General features: G+C 39.0%; 2 protein-coding genes across 10 annotated transcripts; both read left to right on the top strand.

The window, feature by feature from the left end:
* The first annotated feature begins 295 nt into the window (after positions 1 to 295).
* Positions 296 to 8,078, top strand: boss (G protein coupled receptor bride of sevenless). Of its 8 annotated transcripts, none has more exons than XM_086902694.1 (10): positions 306 to 1,133; positions 1,197 to 2,416; positions 2,611 to 2,694; positions 2,769 to 2,897; positions 2,968 to 3,462; positions 4,149 to 4,670; positions 5,034 to 5,522; positions 5,582 to 5,916; positions 6,939 to 7,163; positions 7,393 to 8,078. In XM_086902694.1, exons 2-10 carry the CDS (start codon positions 2,413 to 2,415, stop codon positions 7,624 to 7,626), a joined length of 2,517 nt encoding a protein of 838 aa, XP_086758820.1. In that variant the 5' UTR covers positions 306 to 1,133; positions 1,197 to 2,412; the 3' UTR covers positions 7,627 to 8,078. The 8 variants fall into 8 exon arrangements, with proteins under 8 accessions (XP_086758821.1, XP_086758819.1, XP_086758820.1 ...); XM_086902690.1 differs by having other exon boundaries at positions 307 to 1,133; positions 1,197 to 1,380; positions 1,492 to 2,694; XM_086902691.1 differs by having other exon boundaries at positions 307 to 1,133; positions 1,197 to 2,107; positions 2,217 to 2,694.
* A 1,515-nt stretch (positions 8,079 to 9,593) lies between these two features.
* Positions 9,594 to 12,611, top strand: LOC100870511 (synaptic vesicular amine transporter). 2 transcript variants are annotated; one of them, XM_031918050.2, is made up of 7 exons: positions 9,594 to 9,837; positions 9,920 to 10,132; positions 10,251 to 10,517; positions 10,976 to 11,016; positions 11,087 to 11,233; positions 11,343 to 11,664; positions 12,249 to 12,611. In XM_031918050.2, exons 1-7 carry the CDS (start codon positions 9,750 to 9,752, stop codon positions 12,464 to 12,466), a joined length of 1,296 nt encoding a protein of 431 aa, XP_031773910.2. In that variant the 5' UTR covers positions 9,594 to 9,749; the 3' UTR covers positions 12,467 to 12,611. The 2 variants fall into 2 exon arrangements, with proteins under 2 accessions (XP_031773910.2, XP_086758597.1); XM_086902471.1 differs by having other exon boundaries at positions 12,234 to 12,365.
* The last annotated feature ends 7,855 nt before the right edge of the window (positions 12,612 to 20,466 follow it).

Genomic DNA, 20,466 nt, shown 5'->3' with positions numbered 1-20,466 from the left:
TAAAAATTCCGTTTGATAATGGCACAGTTTTTGCGCCATCGCTCGGAGGATTGGATGATAGAAAAATGGCGTTGAGAGGGGAACAAGGGGCCTTTAAAACTAGGTCATAGTTCTTTTTTTTAAACCAGGAACCTTGTCACCTTCGATTGCTCGTAATTTGATAATTAACAACGTCGTTTCAGTTTTCGCGAAACAGGGATCTTGATTGTCGATCGAGCCGCTCGTTTGCTTAGAAATTTAAATTAGATACACTGCTCTTCCTATTCCTTTGCTCCAAAAAAAAAAAAAAAAAAAAAAAATACATACCTTCTCAAAAACCATCGCCAACTCTACTAAAATATATTGTTCATTAACTTAGAAAACTGACTTGTTGAGCTTTCAGAGAATTCGCCGATAACAGATAGCGATTAATTTTCATTTAAAATTTAAACGGGACAAAATTCTCAAATTCGAGAGGAATTTTCAAATTCGAAAAGATCGACAAGCCCGATCGAGTTCAAATCTCGAGTTTAATCAACAGATTAACTGGAGGGCCCAGGACGTCGACACGGAACTGGGTTACCCTTTCGTCCGGCCGCTGTCGCTTTCGATCATCGGGGAGGAGGGGCAGAGGAGGAAAAAGAGGGCCATACGCGTCTCTGTCAAGAAACACAGTGTGGAGGCCTCGGCTGTCAATTAGGCCATACGTGCGCCGCTTAAATGGCTGCAGACCTCAACGTGACTGAACGTGTAATACGTTTAGAAGGGGGAGGGCCCGCGGTATGGCTTCCTCGGTGGTCACTGCCGGTGTGCAGTGCGCGCCAGCTGCTCCCCAAAGCGCACCGGTCACTTTATATACCACACTGTTACTTACTTTGCCACGTTATACATTGCCGAAAACAAAACGGCTCAGTCGGACTTCACCCGCCAACTTTGCCTCCTCGGATGGAGGAGGGAGCGATAACACGAGGAGGAGAGGAGGATTCGAAATGGTGATTGGTGAGGGACGTTGATTTTCGCGAATTTTGGCAAACGAATGATTCGTTTGGCCTGTTGAGAGGTTTGGTGATTTTTGGCGGTTAAGGATTGACACCCTGGCTGGAGATTTAAAGGTAAACGGAGGGGGATTTTGTTAGCGGCAAATTTATTTTCGGGTGAGTTATGCTTTAGATTAATTGTAATTATAAGCTAAGTAAGTGAGCAAAATATGTTTTTAGTTTCTGCTAATAATAGCAGTGTTCTTATGAATCGTACGAGGGTATGCAAGCAGGTGGAGTAAATTTTTAACGAGAAAGTCATAATCAATAGTGAGTCATTCTGATTCAGCGAGGAGCACCTATTTTCGTATTGATCCAATACGAATCGAATTTATCGATCGTCGAGGAAATATTAGTTTTTGAAGTAAATTTTTTTCGGGCAGAACGTTTCTACAGGATGAGAAAAATTATTGGATAAGTCTTACGTTAAATATTAGATGGGTACGTGTGTTGTGACACGTCGTTCTTTTTCCAGAGATCGATAAATCTTCAAACAAAAATGAAAAAAATAAGGGAGAAAAGAGGGAGGCTGTAATTAGAGGCAAAAATCCCTCGATTCGTGGGATCGAAACTTTCAATTTTTCTATGCCAAGTTGTTGGAAAATAAAAGAAAGAATTGGAAAAGTTGATCGATATCGATGATTTTCACTTAAATTTCAACGAGAAAGATGAAAATAAATTTATTTGATCGAATGACCAGCGTGTTTCCCAAAAGGGGAGGAAAACGAAAGTTTTGACAGAGAACTCGATCAAAGTTGTGTCATCCCGCCTCCGGAGATAAACAAACCTCTCTGAAATCGAATCTCGCGGATCGAAAACAAAAAAAAAGAAATAAATAAATAAAACAAAACACGCCTCTTCGAGCGTCGATCGATCAATCCAAACACTCGTTCGAAAAAATAAGGATTTTGATCGAATCCAAACACCTCCTCCCGCTAAATCGGATTACAATTAAGAAAAAGAGATTATCAAAGTTCAAAGACAAGGGAAGAACACTTACGACGAAATTCTACAACGGAAGAAACCTGACCGATACCAACAGTATTATTATCCAACCGATAAATTCATTCACCGTTCAGGGGTCAATAAAAGTTCGAGGCAAAATTTATATTTAATTGAACCAATTCCCAAAAGGAAGGGGGAAAAAAAAACCTCTTTAATTAAATTTTGTATAAACATTTACAAAAGATTACGTTTCAGCTCGAGAAACATGATCATCGACTCCATCTACCATTCGCTCGTCCCTAGATCAGAGGATAAGAGAATATCGGCGAAGATGGAAAAATATCGATCCGAATAAATTGGGATGCAGTTGGAAAAATGCTGGTGACAATCGGTTCCACGACGTAACGGCCAGAATCTTGCAAGACTCCTTCCAAGGGGTCGAAGCGAAATCATGAGTAAGAAAGAGGGGGTGGAAGAGGAAATGGGAAGAGCACAGGTTGATCGAAGGGCACAGTTTTGAAGGGGCACGGTTGTTATCGATTAAACACAAGGGCGTTCGAGAAATTCGGCTGCCCCTCGTTCTTTATAGCAGGCATGGCGTCGTCCAAGTTTCTAGTGATTTTTCTCACCGCGCTGCGCACCGTTCTAGGGACAAAAGACGATCTCGACGATCAGAGCATGTGCTCGAGGAACAGAAGTCTGCTCGAGATCCCCGGCGACGCTGTTCTATCCGGTAAAGAGAGTTAGAAAAATTTTCATTTTATCAACGAATCGTCCGATTCTTCGTTATATATTATGCGTATTCAGTGTTCCTGAATATCAATCACGGCCCCTATTGCAACATCACGAGCGGCAAAGGGTTGCAGGAAGTCGCTACCGCCTCCTACGTGGTGCATCTGTTGAACGAGTACGAGTTCATCCCTGGATTCTCGTTGGGTGAGCATCTTCGTGTATATCCGATATTGTGATTGAAATAGTTGAAAAAGGTAATTCGATCGTTGGAAAGGTTTGAAAATCTTCGACACTTGTTTCGACGAGACGACAGTGTACAAACAAGCGTTGCAAGCGAGCGTGGACGCCGATTGCCGCACGGATCGCTACGAGATGGGTGTATTGTTACCGGCCGAGTACGCGACGATATTGGAACCGCTGCGCAATTACAGCGTGTTGCCGGTCGCAACGTACGACGAGCAAAACTTGACCAGGCCGTTGATCAATCTGCTGGTCCATTATCTGAGCACCAGGTTCGAGACGGTCGATCTCGTTCTAGCCAGCCACGATTCCCCGTTGAACGTGTTCCTCGACGCAGCCAGGGAGGCGGGGATCTGCGTGAAGAGCTACGGGACGGACAGTTTGGCGGTGGAGGGGGGCGAGGCGGAACCGGTGATCGCCGCGATCGGGCGGAGGAGCGATATTCGACAGTGGATAGAGAGGGGGGAGAAGCTGCAAGAATCGAGGAAAACTTGGATAGCGTTGCCCCTCGACGGATCGAACGTCGACGGTGATTTTCCTCTCTTCTTTTCTTCTTCAAACGAGAAATTCAATCTCAAAAGTATAATTATACGTGTAAATTCTTATAAATTTTCAAAAATATTCTCCCAGACCAGAAATTCAATCTCAAAAGTATAATTATACGTGTAAATTCTTATAAATTTTCAAAAATATTCTCCCAGATAAGAAATTCGATTCAATCAATATATCGATATAATCAATAAATCAGTCTCAGAAATATAATTATAATAAATTTTCAAAAAAATATTCTCCCAGACCAGAAATTCAATCTCAGAAGTATAATTATACGTGTAAATTCTTATAAATTTTCAAAAAAACCCAGATAAGAAATTCAATCTCAGAAATATAATTATATATATAATTGTTATAAATTTTAAAAATATATATAAATTATAATTATAAATTTTAAATTATAAAAAAATATTCTCCCAGACGGGAGATTCAATCTCAGAATTATAATTATATATATAAATTTTCAAAAAAATATTCTCCCAGACGAGAAATATATTAATTCAATCAATATAATCAATAAAATCAATCTCAGAAATATAATTACATATTGTTAAAAATTGTTATAAATTTTCAAAAAAATATTCTCTCAGACGAGAAATTTAATCTCAGAAATATAATAACATATATAAATTCTTATAAATTTTCAAAAAAATATTCTCCCAGACCTGGTTCCTTCGGGCTCGTACGTGGTGAGGACGAGGTCGCCGCTGGACCCGGACCTGCTCCAAGACGCCTCGTCACCGCACCCGTTCCTCGAGGCGGTTGGGGATCCTGTGACACATTCCCCTCATTTGCTCGGCGTGGGCAAGGCCGTGCTCGAGCTTGCCCAATTGCTGCAAGACATCCGTAAACGGAATTGTCCGCGAGTCGCCGGAGTTGACGGAGCGTTGTGCGCGATGCAACGTTTCAACCCTGCCTCGAGGCAGGAGGTGAGAAACGCGGACGTGTACGCGGCCCTCCGCGTACAGGCGAAGTCGATCAGGTACGCGGTGGCGATGAAGAGCCAACGAGACGACGTGGTCGACGTGGCCGCGTACAACGTAGAGCCGGAGAAAGTGAAGTTCAGAGTGTGGCCCGAGTCGAGGATGCCCAAGATGGCCAGGCTGTGTTTGAGGAAGTACGCGAGCAACTGCGACGGGTGCGCCAATTTCAAGAGAAGATTCGGCCCTCGTGGCGCGAGCAAAGGTAAGTTCGTTTCGTTTCGATAATTGGAAAGAGAACGATTGTGATATTTCTTTTTCCTTTTTCTCATCAATTCAATTGAGAAGGAATGAAATTTTTGGGGAGAGCTTCGACAATAATGATCAAAGAAAGAAACTTTTAACTTTTAAAGCAAAAAAAAAAGAAATGTATGAAAAGATATTCCCCAATCACTGGGATGTAATCTTGAAAAAATTCCCACGAACAATTTCAGAACTCTTCTCTCCAGCCAAAAAATTCCAATCAAAAAATAAATACGTCATAATAAACGCTCAATCAAAGAAACTCTCGAGAGAATCCCAACCGACGCATCATCCTTTTCAAAATGGCGGCTCCTCTCTGTTCCAGACACGCTCGACAGGGGTCTGCTTAAGGCTGGCAATTGGATACCGATCTTCCTGACGGTGGCCGTGTGCGGGACGTTCGCCTGCGGCGCGATCGCCGTCTTCATCATATACCGTTTCATGGTCGAGGACGTCCTCGACGGGAATCCGGTGTTGACCATCGCCCTGATACTCGCCAACGTGTTCACACTGCAAACGGTGCTCCCGTTCTGCGTCAACGACGACTATTTAGGAGCTGAACGGTTGAACTCGAGGAAGATACTCGCGACGACCCTCGCCTTCGGGCTCGACTTCTCCCTCATGTTGACCAGGGCCTTCTTCCTCGTCTTCTCCAAGGGCGGCGTCTTCACCGCCCACATCAACGGCCACCTCCAAGGATTGATGGTGTTCTTCATGTTCTTCGTCCAAGTCGCCATATCCGTCATGTTCTTCGCCCTCAGCACACACGACTCGGCCGTGGTCATGAGAAGCCTCATTTTCATCGCTCTTCTGGGTAATAAAAATTTCTCCCCAAAAGAAGAAAACGTAAAATAAAGAGAATTCGTCGCGTAGGATACGATATATTCCTGCTGGTCACGCTGTTCGTCGTGTGCTTCTTCATCTTCCAACTGCCGCGCAATTATCGGGAGGGGAAGTGCTTCTTCGGCACGTCTATCGGCCTGTTGATCGCCTGGGCCGTCTGGCTCACCTGCTTCATCCTCGTGGAGCCGGAATACCGCGACACCGTGGTGTCCCTCGGCATCATCTCCACGGCTTATCTCATCATCATTGGGATACTGATACCGAGGACGTATTACATGGTCACCCATCTTGCCAGGGGGAAGAAGTTCGGCCAGAGATTCGGATCGACCGATCTCGCGACCGACTCCAGGATCGACACCAGGCAGGTCGGAACGATTTACTATTTCTCGTATCTCTTTTCTCATCCACTATGATATAAAAATTTTTGTTACCTCTTTACTTATTCTCGATTTGTTCGACGATGGTCAACAATCTTTTTTACGATTTTTAAACCTTTTGCACTCGTATTTATATTCAAGAAGATTATCGATCAAGGTAACGAAAGTCCCTAGAATGTAAAATGTAATATAAACGTACGAGTTTATTTATTCGTAATTATCGATTTGTTCGATAGTGAACAATCTTTTTTAAACTCTTTGCACTCGTATTCAAGAAGACCATGGATCAAGGTAACGAAAGTCCCTAGAATGTAAAATGTAATATAAACGTACGAGTTTATTTATTCGTAATTATCGATTTGTTCGATAGTGAACAATCTTTTTTGCGATTTTTGCACTCGTATTTATATTCAAGAAGATTATCGATCAAGATAACAAAAATCCCTAGAATGTAAAATGTAATATAAACGTACGAGTTTATTTATTCGTAATTATCGATTTGTTCGATAGTGAACAATCTTTTTTGCGATTTTTGCACTCGTATTTATATTCAAGAAGATTATCGATCAAGGTAACAAAAGTCCCTAGTATGTAAAATGTAATATAAACGTACGAGTTTATTTATTCGTAATTATCGATTTGTTCGATGGCGAACAATCTTTTTTAAACCCTTTGCACTCGTATTCAAGAAGATTATCGATCAAGGTAACGAAAGTCCCTAGAATGTAAAATGTAATATAAACGTACGAGTTTATTTATTCGTAATTATCGATTTGTTCGATGGCGAACAATCTTTTTTAAACCCTTTGCACTCGTATTCAAGAAGATTATCGATCAAGGTAACGAAAGTCTCTAGAATGTAAAATGTAATATAAACGTACGAGTGCAAAGAGTTAATATTCGAATCACACGATTTCAATTCCTGATTAAAAAATAGAAAAAAGAATACCCGTTTCTCGACGAAAAATTTTCTACGAACGAGCGATGAAAGGAAAACTTTGTTCGAGCAGAATCGCCCGTTTTACGACTACGTGCATTCCGGCGGGGGAAGCACGGCCAATTTGCACGTGACGCCCACGTATCCAAACTATTACGGGAGCTCGAGTCCAAGCCAAAAGTATCTGGCAACGACCAACAGAAGAATTCCAGGATACAACAATTACGGATACCATTCGGAGATGCGAGAAGTGAATAACTCTTACACGATACCTCAAGTCTGCATCGAGGATGCGGACGTGAGATTTTTTTTTAACAATATTTTTCCACCTAGTGAATTTTTTTCACCTAGCTTTCATACAATCACAAAAATAATTATCTGGCTAATTGTTCAATGCGTGAAAAATCTTGAAAATAAATTATACGATAAATGGGGAGGGGGAGGAAACATTTTTCAAATTATCAACAATTTCTTCCTTCCTTTCTTTTATTGCTTTCACGAATTGGTTAAGGGAATTACATTTCCAGTCAAGAATCGACGGGAACGCGACTTACGCGCGGCCGAAGAGCAACCGGAAGCGGAGGACCAAAGGCGAGAAGGATTGCGTGGAGACGGACGTTTACGTGGAGGGAAGCGTCTCGTGTCGTAGATCGAACAACGAGGCGTATCCCAGCAGGTCCAACAGCCCCAGGTTGACCCAGGTAGAGGCGATTCGCGAGGAGGAGGAGAACGAGGAGACGAGCAGGATCACTCGATTCTGAACGACGATCATGGAGTGGAGTGGACACGATTTCGAAAGAAATCCTCGACGAGGAGCATCTTAAATTTCGCCCGCGTGCCTTGTCTTCGATCCTGATCGAGATTTCGATTGAGACGCACGTTTGTATTTATTAGGAATTGTACCGATATATCTTTAAATTTATCCAAGTAAATCTAGTCAATGAATATAGTGTGCAAGTTTCTTCTCAACTGTTGTGTTAATAAGATTGATTACGATATAAAGGAAGAAGAAATCGTGGGTGAGCTAGTGAAAAGAAATGAAAAATACGAAGAATTGAATGAACGTATAAATGAAAAGTATTGCGTGTATTTATCAATACGTTTGTAATTCGTTACAAAAATGTATAAAAACGTGTAAGATGAAAGAAAAATATTTCTTTGCAGCCTTCTTTCTCTAAAAAGAAAAAATATATATATATCGTAATATGTGAAATTTTCAGTTATTTTTTAATATTCTCTCTCTCTCTCTCGTTTTCTCTCGTTTTCTCGAAAAGTTTGACAACGATACAAATCGTTACCTCGTTCCAAACCGTTCAATCGACTTTCGCGATAAAACGGAAATCCTGTCTGTCGGCCATTATCGGCGTAATTAAAGTACAAAACGAGGTGAGCCAGAGAGGGTCCCTTTTGCACGTGGAAAGGACCAGCGCGTGCGAGAGAAGCAATTTCGCGTGTTCCCCGCCGAAATTGCATTATGGTCGATCGTAATTCCGCAATCGGGGGCACAGGTGCAGGAATATCGATGCCGTAACCGGAAACGCGGACGATGGAAACGCAACTCATGGAAAATTGAGAAACCGCTCGAAACCGAGAGAATTAATTTTCTTTTTTCTTTTTTTTTTTTTTTTTTCCTTTTACGTCGAATCCTTTATCTTTTCATCCTGAGAAATTTGTCTAAAATTTAGACGAAATTTCAATGGAGTCTCAAGCGTGGAAAATTTCCAATTCCAAGATTTAGAATTTCTAAATCTGGAAAAAGGATAAATTTAATCGATCGACAAAAATTAAATCTCGAAAAAATTGCAGAGGTGAGAAATTTTTCTAAAATTTTTGGAAGAGAAATTTCAATAGAGTTTCAAATTCCAAGATTTAAAATTTCTAAATCCGGAAAAAGGATAAATTTAATCGATCGACAAAAATTAAATCTCGAAAAAATTGCAGAGGTGAGAAATTTTTCTAAAATTTTTGGAAGAGAAATTTCAATAGAGTTTCAAATTCCAAGATCTGAAATTTCTAAATCCTGGAAAAGGGGATAAATTTAACCGATCGACAAAAATTAAATCTCGAAAAAATTAGAATAGAAGTGAGAAATTTTTCTAAAATTTTTGGAAGAGAAATTTCAACAGAGTTTCAAAAACGGAAAATTTTCAAATTCCAAAATCTGAAATTTCTAAACCCAAAAATCAATCGACAAAAATTAATTCTCGAAAAAAATTGTAGAGGTGAGAAATTTTAAAATTCTGTGAATTAAAAATAATTATATGGCGATAAAAAAAATTTCCGGACCCAAATCTGAAAAAATCGCTTCTCCACACAAAATTCCCAAATTTAATCGACGAAACTTTCAACGAAAGAAAACATCTCATACAAATTTTCAAATCTCCTCGAGAATCTCCTCAAAACTCCAAAGAGAGAGAGAGAGAAGAAAGAAATTCGTCCAAAATGTATCTCTAGAGAGAAACGCACGATCGAGCGATTCTCCGATTTATTAATTCCGCATCATGTGGCCAGCACCGAGCGCGCGTGAAAAATAATGAAAAAGCCTGGCCTGGCTCGATAAGCCGCCCCGTAACGGCAATAAATCGAAAAGTGCATCGGCTCGTGAAAGTCGTGGATGGAGAGAGGCCGCGAGTGCTCGCGTTTTTCAGAAAGAGCAGCTTCTGCGCAAGGATGGCGGAGCAGAGGATCGCTATAAAAGCGGGATCGGGACTGGCACGGTTTCCAGTCACGTATACAACCCTGTATCGAGGGAGGGAATCGAATATCCTTTCTGCGCGAACGAAAGGGGAAAATAAACGAAATCCACGCTCGCCATGTAAAGGAGGGAGGGAGAGAGAGATACTATGTCCTTGGAGGAGTGCAGGTCGTAACGGTGCAGTGGAAGATGATGACGGTGGAGAACGGGAGGCTTGCCCTCGTCGCTGTCGTGTATCTCAGCCTTTTCCTTGACAACGTGTTGCTCACTGTCGTCGGTAAATTATATAAAAATCCGTTTTCGATCGGAGAAAATCGAGTTATTTTACAAATTTTGAGGGAGGGAAAAAATATTTTCAGTGCCGATCATACCCGATTACCTTTGCACGCTGGATGGGAATTCGACGGGGAACGTGGGTGAGGACGACGAGAATGGCCGGGTGGGTTTGTTATTGAGCTCAAAGGCGCTCGTCCAATTAATATTGAATCCGGCGGTGGGCACTTTTACCGGCACTCTGGGCTACACCAAGCCGTTGCTTCTCGGAAACCTCAGCCTCTTATTGGCGGCAACGCGTAAGCTCTCGTTTCCCTGAACACAGCCAAAATTTCCAAATCCCCCTTTCCTTCCTCACCCTTTATTTTCTTCACCTTTCTCTTCTGCGTTGCGAAGAGAGGCTATCTATCTTTGCAGTGTTCGCGTTCGGCCAAACTTACGAGCTGCTGTTCCTGGCACGAAGCGTCCAAGGCATCTCGTCCGCTTGTATCGGCGTTTCCGGCATGTCGCTGGTCGCCTCCCAATACCCGGAAGAGGACAAGAGGTCGAGGATCATGGGCTTCGTTCTTGGAAGCATCGCGCTCGGCGTCCTCGTCGGATATCCGATTGGCTCCGTTCTCTACGACCTCGAGGGGAAAATGGCCCCTTTCCTCCTCGTCTCTTGCTTCATCGTCCTCACCATATGTACGAATCTTTCTTTAATTTTACGATTTTTACCAGGATTTCACAGGTATGAGAGACAAGTTTCGTATTATGTAATACGTTCGAATTCGTTTTTAACCCCTTCCTGTGCCGCTTAGCTCGACGAGATCAGGACACAAAGAGAGCAGAAAAATGGTGCTCGAAAACGGTTACGATAACGTAAATATAGAAATAAATGTGATATAGTTTTTTAATAAATAACACTCTTCTGAGCGTCTTTGAGCGCACCTTTGTTTTAAGGAATGTAATGATACTACGTTTAAAAATAAATAGCATATTATAAAAGTTTGAATCAATATCTAATAGGAAAATACTTACTCTAATAGTCCTGCAAGTCTTTGAAAACATTCTGATAGATGTAAAGCAAGCTACCGATTCGTGCTAATAAATTATTCGTGCGAAATAGGTTTTAAATAGGTTTCCTTTCTCCCTTCTTCCAGGTTTGCAGATTTTCGCGTTGAACGTGGAAACGAGAATCGAGGTAAGATGCCAGATCGATAAAGATTTTGGTAAAATCTTTTTTCGAAAACAACAATAATCGTAATTTTTAGTCGACCGATCGAGAAATCTCTTGGACGCACCTGTTATCAGACCCGTACATACTGATCATCTTTGGGGCGATATGGTGTTCAACGTCGCCAATGGCCATACTGGAGCCCTGCCTGCCGATCTGGCTACGAACTCACATAAAGCCCAAGGCAATCGTCCAATTTCCATTTACTTTCGATCGATCTCGATAATTTCTTTTTTTTTTTTTTTTTTTTTTTTTTCGGTTCGAGAGACAGAAAAATTGCCTCCTCTTTCCAGAAATGGCAGCTGGGCACGGTGTTCATCCCGGACAGCGTAGGCTACCTGGTCGGGACCAATTTCTTTGGAGTGATAGCTTATCGCTATGGGCGAAGTAAAATCGCCGTTCTGGCCATGCTGTTGGTCGGGATTAGCGCCATTTTGATACCATCCTGCCGAACAATGTCGCAACTGATAGTCCCGCATTTGGGGATGGGTCTGGGTATCGGCGTGGCGGACGCTGCACTCGTCCCGTTGTTGGCCAGCCTCGTCGACCAAAATGGCAATTACGGGCCCGTGTACTCGATTCAACAAGTGGCCGTCAGCCTGGCCTACTCTCTTGGTAAATCGTCCGACTCTTTTTTTCTTTGAAAGGAATCTTCGAAATCAGACTCATCGTTATTATCAATAAAATATTTCGACTCGAAGTTGTTGATATTTCAATTTTGCAAAATTTAAAATCTCAAAATAGATAACTTTTTCGCGAATAAATAATTATCTCTCGTTGTAGATTCTAAGCGTGGAATTTTTCAAACACGATCATCGAATATTTCTACTCGAAGTTGTTGGTATTTCAATTTTGCAAAATTTAAAATCTCAAAATAGATAACTTTTTCGCGAATAAATAATTATCTCTCGTTGTAGATTCTAAGCGTGGAATTTTTCAAACACGATCATCGAATATTTCTATTCCAAGTTGTTGGTATTTAAATTTTGCAAAATTTAAAATCTCAAAATAGATAACTTTTTCGCGAATAAATAATTATCTCGTGGAATTTTTCAAACACGATCATCGAATATTTCTATTCCAAGTTGTTGGTATTTAAATTTTGCAAAACTTTATTTCATATATATATATATATAATAAGTCGAATAAATAATTATTTTTACAAGAAATAATTTACACGAAAGGAGGATTGGTTTAAGGGCCCATAGCGGGTGGAGAAATGGCGAAGACGATCGGTTTCCAATGGGTTATGCGAGTCATCGGGTTAATGAACGTTGGCTATGGCCCTCTGCTGATATACCTAACGCTGGAGAGGAGGAAATTATTAACCCAGCGGGATGAAAAGAGGGATTACGAGACCTTCCAGAAATCAGTGGCGAAATACGAGCGGTTCCGGGATTCTGACGACGATCTCTGATTATTGCCAAGATTGTATCTTCTATTTTATATAATTCCACGATAATCCCCTCTTTGTTAAATTAATCGAATTTTCGAATCGATACTCGGTGAGTGAAATAAATGGTTGGAAATTTTTGTCGATAAATAAATGTCGAACGATAAATTGTAATAGTGGTATTTAAGAATTTAAAATGATATCTTTTAGTTTCTTTTCTTTTAAGATTTAATCATATTTTTCGGTATAAAAAGTTGACTATTTTGACTATTTTCCAATAAATATATGTATACTTGTGGGATATTCGTTGCAATAAAAATCCCCGTAAATCCCCTAGACAAATATTAAATTCTTCCTACAACTTATATGAATTAAATAATCAATAATTTATATAATTTTGAGTATACGAATTCGACGAGTTGTCGAAATTAAAATTAAAATTAAATATCAATTTCAAACACCACAATCGATCGATATAATACAACCTAACCTAAAATTGATAAAAATGACAATTACCAGGAAATGTAACCAGAAAATTCTCGAGCGTTAATTCGTCTCTGTGTCGGTGATTTTCATGGACACCTTGTCCCGAATTCATCCCGTGGAACGTTGGGAAACAGCATTAACGACATCATTGTCCTTCCACCGAACCGCACCACGGGGACTAAGCTCGACGTCGTAAGTTATAACGAAGTAAATTACCAGAAATTGGTAAGTAACGTCCCGGGGCTGTTGAGCAACAGCGCCAGCTTTCTGAATCTAAATGAAAGCTAGAGGTAATTTTGAAATTTCGAAATTCGAACCGCCCTCCTCCCTTCTCTACCCTCTTTATTATTATTTTATTAATTTCCTCGCTAGAATTTTAACCTGATCAACCGAGTATTTACGCGCGGCTTGTTGATCAGAGATAATTTAATATATCAAGGGAGAAGAAGGAGTAATTATTTATTGGAAAATTATTAATTTCAAAAAGAGCAGTGAACAAACGATTTAGAGGGAAGTGAAATTAGGGGAAGACGAATTATCTTTTTACAAACTTTTACAAACAAATGAACAAATATCCTTTTGGTTGAGAAAACGACCAAAATATATAAGTGTTATAATTCGTTATCTTTCTATATTAAAAAATACCTATTTACAAAATTTCAATATTATCCTCCCTTCTTATTCTTCTGTCGTTGTTCGTGTCCAAAATTTCCTTTTTATTTTCGTCCGCGGTTCTCTCGATAAACGGAACTCGTGCTTGCCGCTAATCGAACGACTAATTATCCCTTAAATTGTTCACAAGTAAATTAACGATGCAATTACGTAGACGCGACGGTAATAACGTCAAAGCACCGATATTTAATAACGTGATCACGTGAGTTCCCTGGCTGGATTGAAATGGACAGTTGCATAGGGAAAAATGGATGGAAGAAAAGAAAAAATCGTTCTATATACGATATTAATTATTACATGTATATATATATATATAATTAATTTATATATATAAAATGTCAAAGGGAAATTTAAAATTGAATTTATCGGTTAAAAATAAAAGTCCAATTTCGTGGAAATTTAATTGCAACCTTTTGACGTCAAATGCGTTAAATGATAGCGGCGTCGATAATAATTAGTATTTTTAAAATTACAACATTGTGTAACTACGCTGATCAATAGTTGAAAAGAAAATATGTTATAGCTGTAATGAAAATAGAAAATTCATTAAGAATGCAAAATTGATCTTTCTATAATTAATTCAGTGTACAATATTACCTTGTTAGAATTAATGAATAATATTATTATTAAGCACGAGTTAAGCACGACGAGGGTTGTGTTTAAAAATTGAAAAAAAAAAAAAAAAAATTGCGGATTAAATTTTAAAATTTTTTCCGGATATGTAAACAGTTGTTAATTAAGTTTAGATATTGTAATGAGTTCGAGGAGAAGAGAAACGTTTCGATGATCGTCGCTTTAAGTTCATACTAAAAAAAAAAGGACTCCATTAACTTCAGCACCCGTCCAATCAATTATCTTTACTTTTATCTTTCATATCCTTTTCCACATCCCTTTTTACCACCCTTCGCCAAGATTTTATTACCTATTACGTTTTTTACGTTGCCTTCGTGGAAAGAAAAAAGAAAAAGAAAAAAAAGGCACAATATCATTGTTCAACCGAATAAAGAAACATAATTCAAAATTTGCTGGAAAGCGACGTTCGTTCGTAATTTTCTTTCACTCCCTTCCTGTTAAAAGGAATTATTTATAAAAAAGAAAATTGGATAAAAGTTGAACAAATAAAAAATTGGTTGATATCAATCATTTTATAATTAAGATTTAAAAATAATTTTTCACGTTTAATTTCGAGGATTAAAAAGTTTTATTAATTTTAAAAAATTATTTTACAAAAAACTCGTTATATATAAATAATTATTATTATTATTACAACAATGAAAAACGAAAATCAGTTGATTTAAAATAATTTGATTGAACATTAAATTTTTGATCGTTAATTATAGAATTTTAATTTTATATATAAAAATGAATTATCAAGGAAAAAATATTAAATTTAATTGATTGATAATTCAATATTCTTTTATTTTAAATTACAACAAATCAAATAATCCGCCCGGCGGATCAAAGTAAAAACGAAATATCCCCCCGTGAAGATCCATAAATTGGCATCACCACTTCCGGTCCACGGAAGAGATTATTAAACCCTGTGTGAATTAGCAAACGAATCGCGTGCAAGCCGATTAAACGTTAAGCCAGCAAGTCGAACGATCGTCGTAACCACCCTTAAGAAATATTAAATCCCTCCCCGGAGAGGGGTGGCTCGCGCGGTCGGATGACGTTAACGTCGTCGTAATACCACAATAATGTTGGTTAAATTATATTCCATAAATAGAAAATCGATGCTCGCAATCGGCCCGCCTCGAAATAAACTCAATGGAGGAGGGTTGAAGAAGGGGGATGGAGAAGCGTGGGTGCGAATTTTAGTAGAAATTTCTGGAGAAATACCCGCCACCTTGTTAATCCGTCCCCGGAGAAATAACCCCGGTTTGTACAGATACTCGTTTCTCTTCTTGCAATTGTAAAACGCGAGTCGTGAAGTTCGGTCGAGAATTCGATGAAATTAAATTCGAGGGAAAAAGTGTAATCCTCGTCGATTCAATTCTTATCAAATCTGTAGCAAAAAAAAGAAAAAAAAAAGAAAAAAGTTTCTTCGAGCGCGAAAAAATTCGTTTGAAAAAAAGGGTTCATCGAGTATTCCTCCTCTTCGTTCTCCTCTTCTTTCGAATATCATCGGGGGATTAATTAAATGAAGAATGGAAATATACCGCAGGAGAGACGTTCGTTACGACTCGTATCACGAGTTTTATTCAGTTTCCTTATCGTGTACATATCGTTGGATCGGAGAAGATTCGAGGAAGACAGAGAGGTGGTGGTAACGTGAGGGTTTGAAAGATCTGGAAGATCGGATAAAATCAGGGCGGGTATTCGATCGGAATTCGAGGGTGGGTACCTCCTTCTTCGGTTTTTCTCAGTCGGCTAACGAGTCACTTTACGCCTTGCTTCTTCTCCTCCAGTGTTCGAGATCATCCCCTTGGAACACGGCTGGTAAGAGCTTAAGCAAGAATGGGGGATGAAAAATGATCGGGGAAGAAGAAGGTGGAATGCGTTTCGTTCTCTTCTCTTCGAACAATCTTGATTTTGTGATTTCGATGATTGTTTAAATAACACATCGAACAAATTTGACTCTGCAATGAAACAACTTTGATCGGATCTTTAAACAGTTTCTATATATAAATATTTTCAGATAATAAACTTTTAGAATATTCTCGAGTTACCTTGAAACCAAATGTTCTCTCGAATAATCTACGAACGATTAAATGAACGTGATAAGATCTAAAGTACCTTTAAACGAGGCCATCTCTAGGAACGCCTACAAACGATCCTGAGATAACTTTCAAATGCGTACAACAATCTTAACGCTCGATCTCTAAAAAAAAAAAAAAAAAGACCTCTGAATGCTCCCTGAACGACCTTGAAAGTATGATTCAAATGATCAATTAATAGATATATATATATTATCTTGCAAGGAATTTTAATAAAGAAGAAAAATGTTTCGATAATATCCAATTCAACAAATTTTCCACTCTCAACAACTTTGTTTACGATTAAAAGGCAGAACGAGAGAGAGAGAGAGAGTATAATCGATGCTATCCAAATATCCTTTAATTCCATCCTCATCGAGTATGACCTTTTGATATAAATCGAGTGGAGACCGCCTATTTATGTTAATTCCCCGACCATGGCTAACTCGGTTCTTATATGTATGCTATTTAAAACGAGATGTTAATCGAGACCCTTCTATAATAAAAAAGGAGAAATCTAATTTTGCACCACGCTAATTGAAACAACAATACCTTTCTCTGCAAGTTTCCTGTTTCGAGAGCCGTCGTTTGAAAAGTTGCGTTCGATTTAAAAAAAAAAAAAAAGAAAAAGTTGCGTTCGAACATCTCGCGACGAATAACTTATTCGTTACGGGGTTGAAGCGCGTCTATCCGCTCTAAGAGGAGTGGAACATCCTGCTCGTTAAATATTTACGAGAGAATCCAGTTTTCGTAGGCCACGTGAAATTTTTATCTCGTTACTTATTTTATACGGACGAGACTCGAACGACAAATTTTTCTTGAAAGTAATATTTATTAATAGGAGTGGGTATATTCTCGAAAATATTTTTCATTTGCCTCGCTTCCAATTTCTTATATCTTTATCCAATTGTGAAAGTGGAAATGGACAAAATGGACTTTATTATATATCGTTTACGAGGAGGAAATATTCGTTCCTAGTGATATTTCAGTTGTATGCATAGGGAATTTTTAATCGACGATACTAGATTCATAAAACTAAACGTGAAATATAATTGAAAAACGAGGATTTCCATTTAAGATAACGTTGGTTTTGTATTGAAATTATTGAAAACCCCCCTTTATTCTTACTCTTCCATTACATTGCCATTGTTTGCCGTAAATTTTGCATCGCGTCAAGAGTAATAAAAAAGGCTCGTGCATAACAAGTGACCGAGGTATTATTATTATTAATAAAACGGCTGGGTATTTTGATAATAATAGAAGAGGAATATTTCTTATTCTGAAAAAGGAAAAAAAAAAAAAAAAAAGAAAAAAAAAGAAAGAAAGAAACGATTTCAAATTGAAAAAAAAAAGAAAAAAATTATCGCTACGATTACGAATACAAGAAAATTTAATAACATTTTAATGATTCAATTGATGGATAGAAATGCAAAAATTGTACAATTAATGGCAAATGGGAGAAAAAATCCAATTGGAGAAACTTTCCAAGAATATTCCTCTTGCGAATGAAAAACCGGAAAGAAATAATTAGAATTCGAATCTCGCATCGGTTTTATGCATTTCTAAAAAGACCAAGCCTCGAGAATACATCCATACGCCGATAGAAAAACCGTTTCCTCGATACAACGTTTTCAATATACTCCAAAAGAATGAAACGATACAACAATTTCCAAACCTTCGATTCCTCCAGAAAAAAGAAGGGATGCCTTGTTGGTGCTCAAAAAGAGAGAGACCTTACACCTTTATTATCGTCAGCCATGAATAAGAATTTAAATATATTTCGTCTACTTTTAACAGTTCCGATTTTCTTTAACTTGAATTATCTTAAGAGAGGAACCGTGGAAATGGAAGCTGGCCAAAATTGTTGCCGATGATCGATCGATCGAAAGGAAAAGGGAAAGTCGAGAGATGGGATCAGGATTTACGAGGCGGCATCGATTTTTAATTCACGACCACGTTGAGCACGTACGTAAACTCTCGGCAAGACAAACGAGGAGGAGGAGGAGTGGCCAGAATCGATGGCTCACCTGCGTATGTGTGCGTGTGTCCTCGAGATATAATTTGTAGCTCGCCTTATGGGGCGAGATACGAAACATCCCTTAAACGGCGCAGCGTGAGCCAGACACGCATGCGGGCGAATAATTTATTGAAAAACGATACACCGCCTCCTATTATGCTCATCCTCCGTTCCAAAATCGATCTCTCCTATTTTCCTTCTTTTTTTTTTTTTCTTTCTTTTTTTTTGGAATTTTTAGTCACGTTCAATAAGCGAATTAATTTACTTAAGAAAGTTATTTATTTCTTTTTTTCCTTTCGTTTGTTGGAATTTTTTAATAGACATTTTTGATAAATTGAATGATACGAGTGGTGAATTTTTGGTAGAGAGAGAGAGAGAGAGAGAGAGAGAGAGAGAGAGAGAGAGAGATTGGGATTATGATATTAGGGGTTGTTCCTTTTTATTCCTCCTCCTTTATCAGAATTTTCAGTTACCCTTTTTTTTTTTTTTTTTTTTTAATAAAGCGGTATGAAACGTGGAAGATCGAAGATTGATCTTCGGCAATTTTTCTTTTATTATTATTATTATTTGACATAATTAAATCGTATATTTTTCGTCCATGAATCGAAAACAATGGTAATTTAATAATAAATTTCAAGAAGTAAGAGGGAAGAATAACTTTCAAGTAATGAACTTTTAACAGAAATAAAATATTCTTGTAATAAAACTTTTGGAAATTGAAAAGAACTCGTTGAAAGTCTTTGTGTTCGTGCGAACGCACTCTTCTTCTCTTTAATCCCCATTAATAAACAAAAAGTTGGATAAAAATTTTTCAAATTTTAAAAATTCCGATAAAAACTTATCTATCACTCTGGACGAGAGGAGGAAAGTTGGACACGTTTGCACGTTTCTAACGGTGATAAATTTCGAAACTTTGATCGATCAAAGTTCCTGTATAACCTTCGATTCGAGAAACGTGTCGTACATACAAAGCGGTGCTGCTTAATCATATTTCTCTACGTACCCTATGGAAGAAGAACGCGTACGAAGAGGAGGAAAGTAATCTTAAGAAAAAAAAAAGAAAGAAATCCATTCTATTTTTCACGTGCGTCGTAAAATTCTTATTAAAAGAATAAGGTCACGAGGAACATCTCCGTCACGTGTCTTTCATAAACAGTATATAATGCAGTTTAATTAGTATTCCGCTTTATACGAAATCGTGGGAGGGGGAGGGCTTACTCAGGATTCATACAAATGTGATTGTGCCCCAGTTTATGCTGATCGTATTATTGTTTGCACAAACCGTGGCGGCAGAAATTCTCTCGTACACAAGATTTAGATTATCCCGTACGAATCTTGGGTGTACAAGCATCGCGCCAGTTTGAACTGCTTCTATATTTAGAATCCCAACTTATGATCCCAGAGACACGAACCAGTTAACGTTTACTCAAGATTTCTGTCCCCATCGATACGATGTCGTTGCAACCGGAATGTTATTAATACGAGACACCGAACAATCTTCAGAACAGAAGGAACAAACTTTTCCAAATATACATTCGTCCAATTTAAAGTTAAAACGTATCGTCTTCTTAACGTGTCATTTTTCCAACTTTTTTATAACTTTATAAACAGACAAACAATTTCTTCTCGAAATTTGCCAAGAATCGTTTTTTTAATCGACCACCTCCGGTAAAAATCGGCAAATCTGAGGAGGCGAAGGAGAGACAGAAAGAGAGAGAGAGAGAGAGAGAGAGAGAGAGAGAGAGAGAGAGAGAAGAGAAACATTAAGCAGCGATAAATGTCATCGAAGGAAACAAAGCGTCTGGTTGGCCGGCTGAGAACGGCGACGAATCGATGGAGCACGCCGGCTATCGGCGCTCTGAGAAATTTTCGGTGGAAAATCGCGCGAGCAGACACGGGGGATGCTGCGTCCGGGACCCGGCACTCCGTTATCGATCTTCCACCCGTTCCCGAGGCGGCCACACAGACACGTCCGTCGCCCGTGTGTTCTGCTCGGCCACGGGCGCACGCACAACTCCAGCCCCGTGGAAAGTACGCGCCCGCTTGTGTACTCGCGACGACCACGTTGGCTGTGTACAGTCGGCCAGAACGATGCACCGGCTCTGATCGCGTTGAACCCCTTCGAGTCGTTTTTCGAGTCGTAGACAGAT

The sequence above is a fragment of the Apis florea genome, unplaced genomic scaffold, assembly GCF_048593485.1.
Source record: "Apis florea isolate Af1SG1 unplaced genomic scaffold, ASM4859348v1 contig_2272_pilon, whole genome shotgun sequence".
Classification (NCBI taxonomy): domain Eukaryota; kingdom Metazoa; phylum Arthropoda; class Insecta; order Hymenoptera; family Apidae; genus Apis; species Apis florea.
The sequence above is the reverse complement of the archived record's forward strand: the minus strand, read 5'-3'. Positions and strand labels throughout refer to the sequence as shown.

What these genes read in the sequence shown, in the direction of transcription:
- boss (XM_086902692.1), top strand. Translation starts at nt 2,556, where the DNA reads ATGGCGTCGTCCAAGTTTCTAGTGATTTTTCTCACCGCGCTGCGCACC. An exon ending in CCAGGATCGACACCAGGCAG is followed by an intron (nt 5,917 to 6,938) that starts GTCGGAACGATT and finishes TTGTTCGAGCAG; the next exon opens with AATCGCCCGTTTTACGACTA. An exon ending in TCTGCATCGAGGATGCGGAC is followed by an intron (nt 7,164 to 7,392) that starts GTGAGATTTTTT and finishes TTACATTTCCAG; the next exon opens with TCAAGAATCGACGGGAACGC.
- LOC100870511 (XM_031918050.2), top strand. Translation starts at nt 9,750, where the DNA reads ATGATGACGGTGGAGAACGGGAGGCTTGCCCTCGTCGCTGTCGTGTAT. An exon ending in CGTGTTGCTCACTGTCGTCG is followed by an intron (nt 9,838 to 9,919) that starts GTAAATTATATA and finishes AAATATTTTCAG; the next exon opens with TGCCGATCATACCCGATTAC. An exon ending in CAGCCTGGCCTACTCTCTTG is followed by an intron (nt 11,665 to 12,248) that starts GTAAATCGTCCG and finishes GATTGGTTTAAG; the next exon opens with GGCCCATAGCGGGTGGAGAA.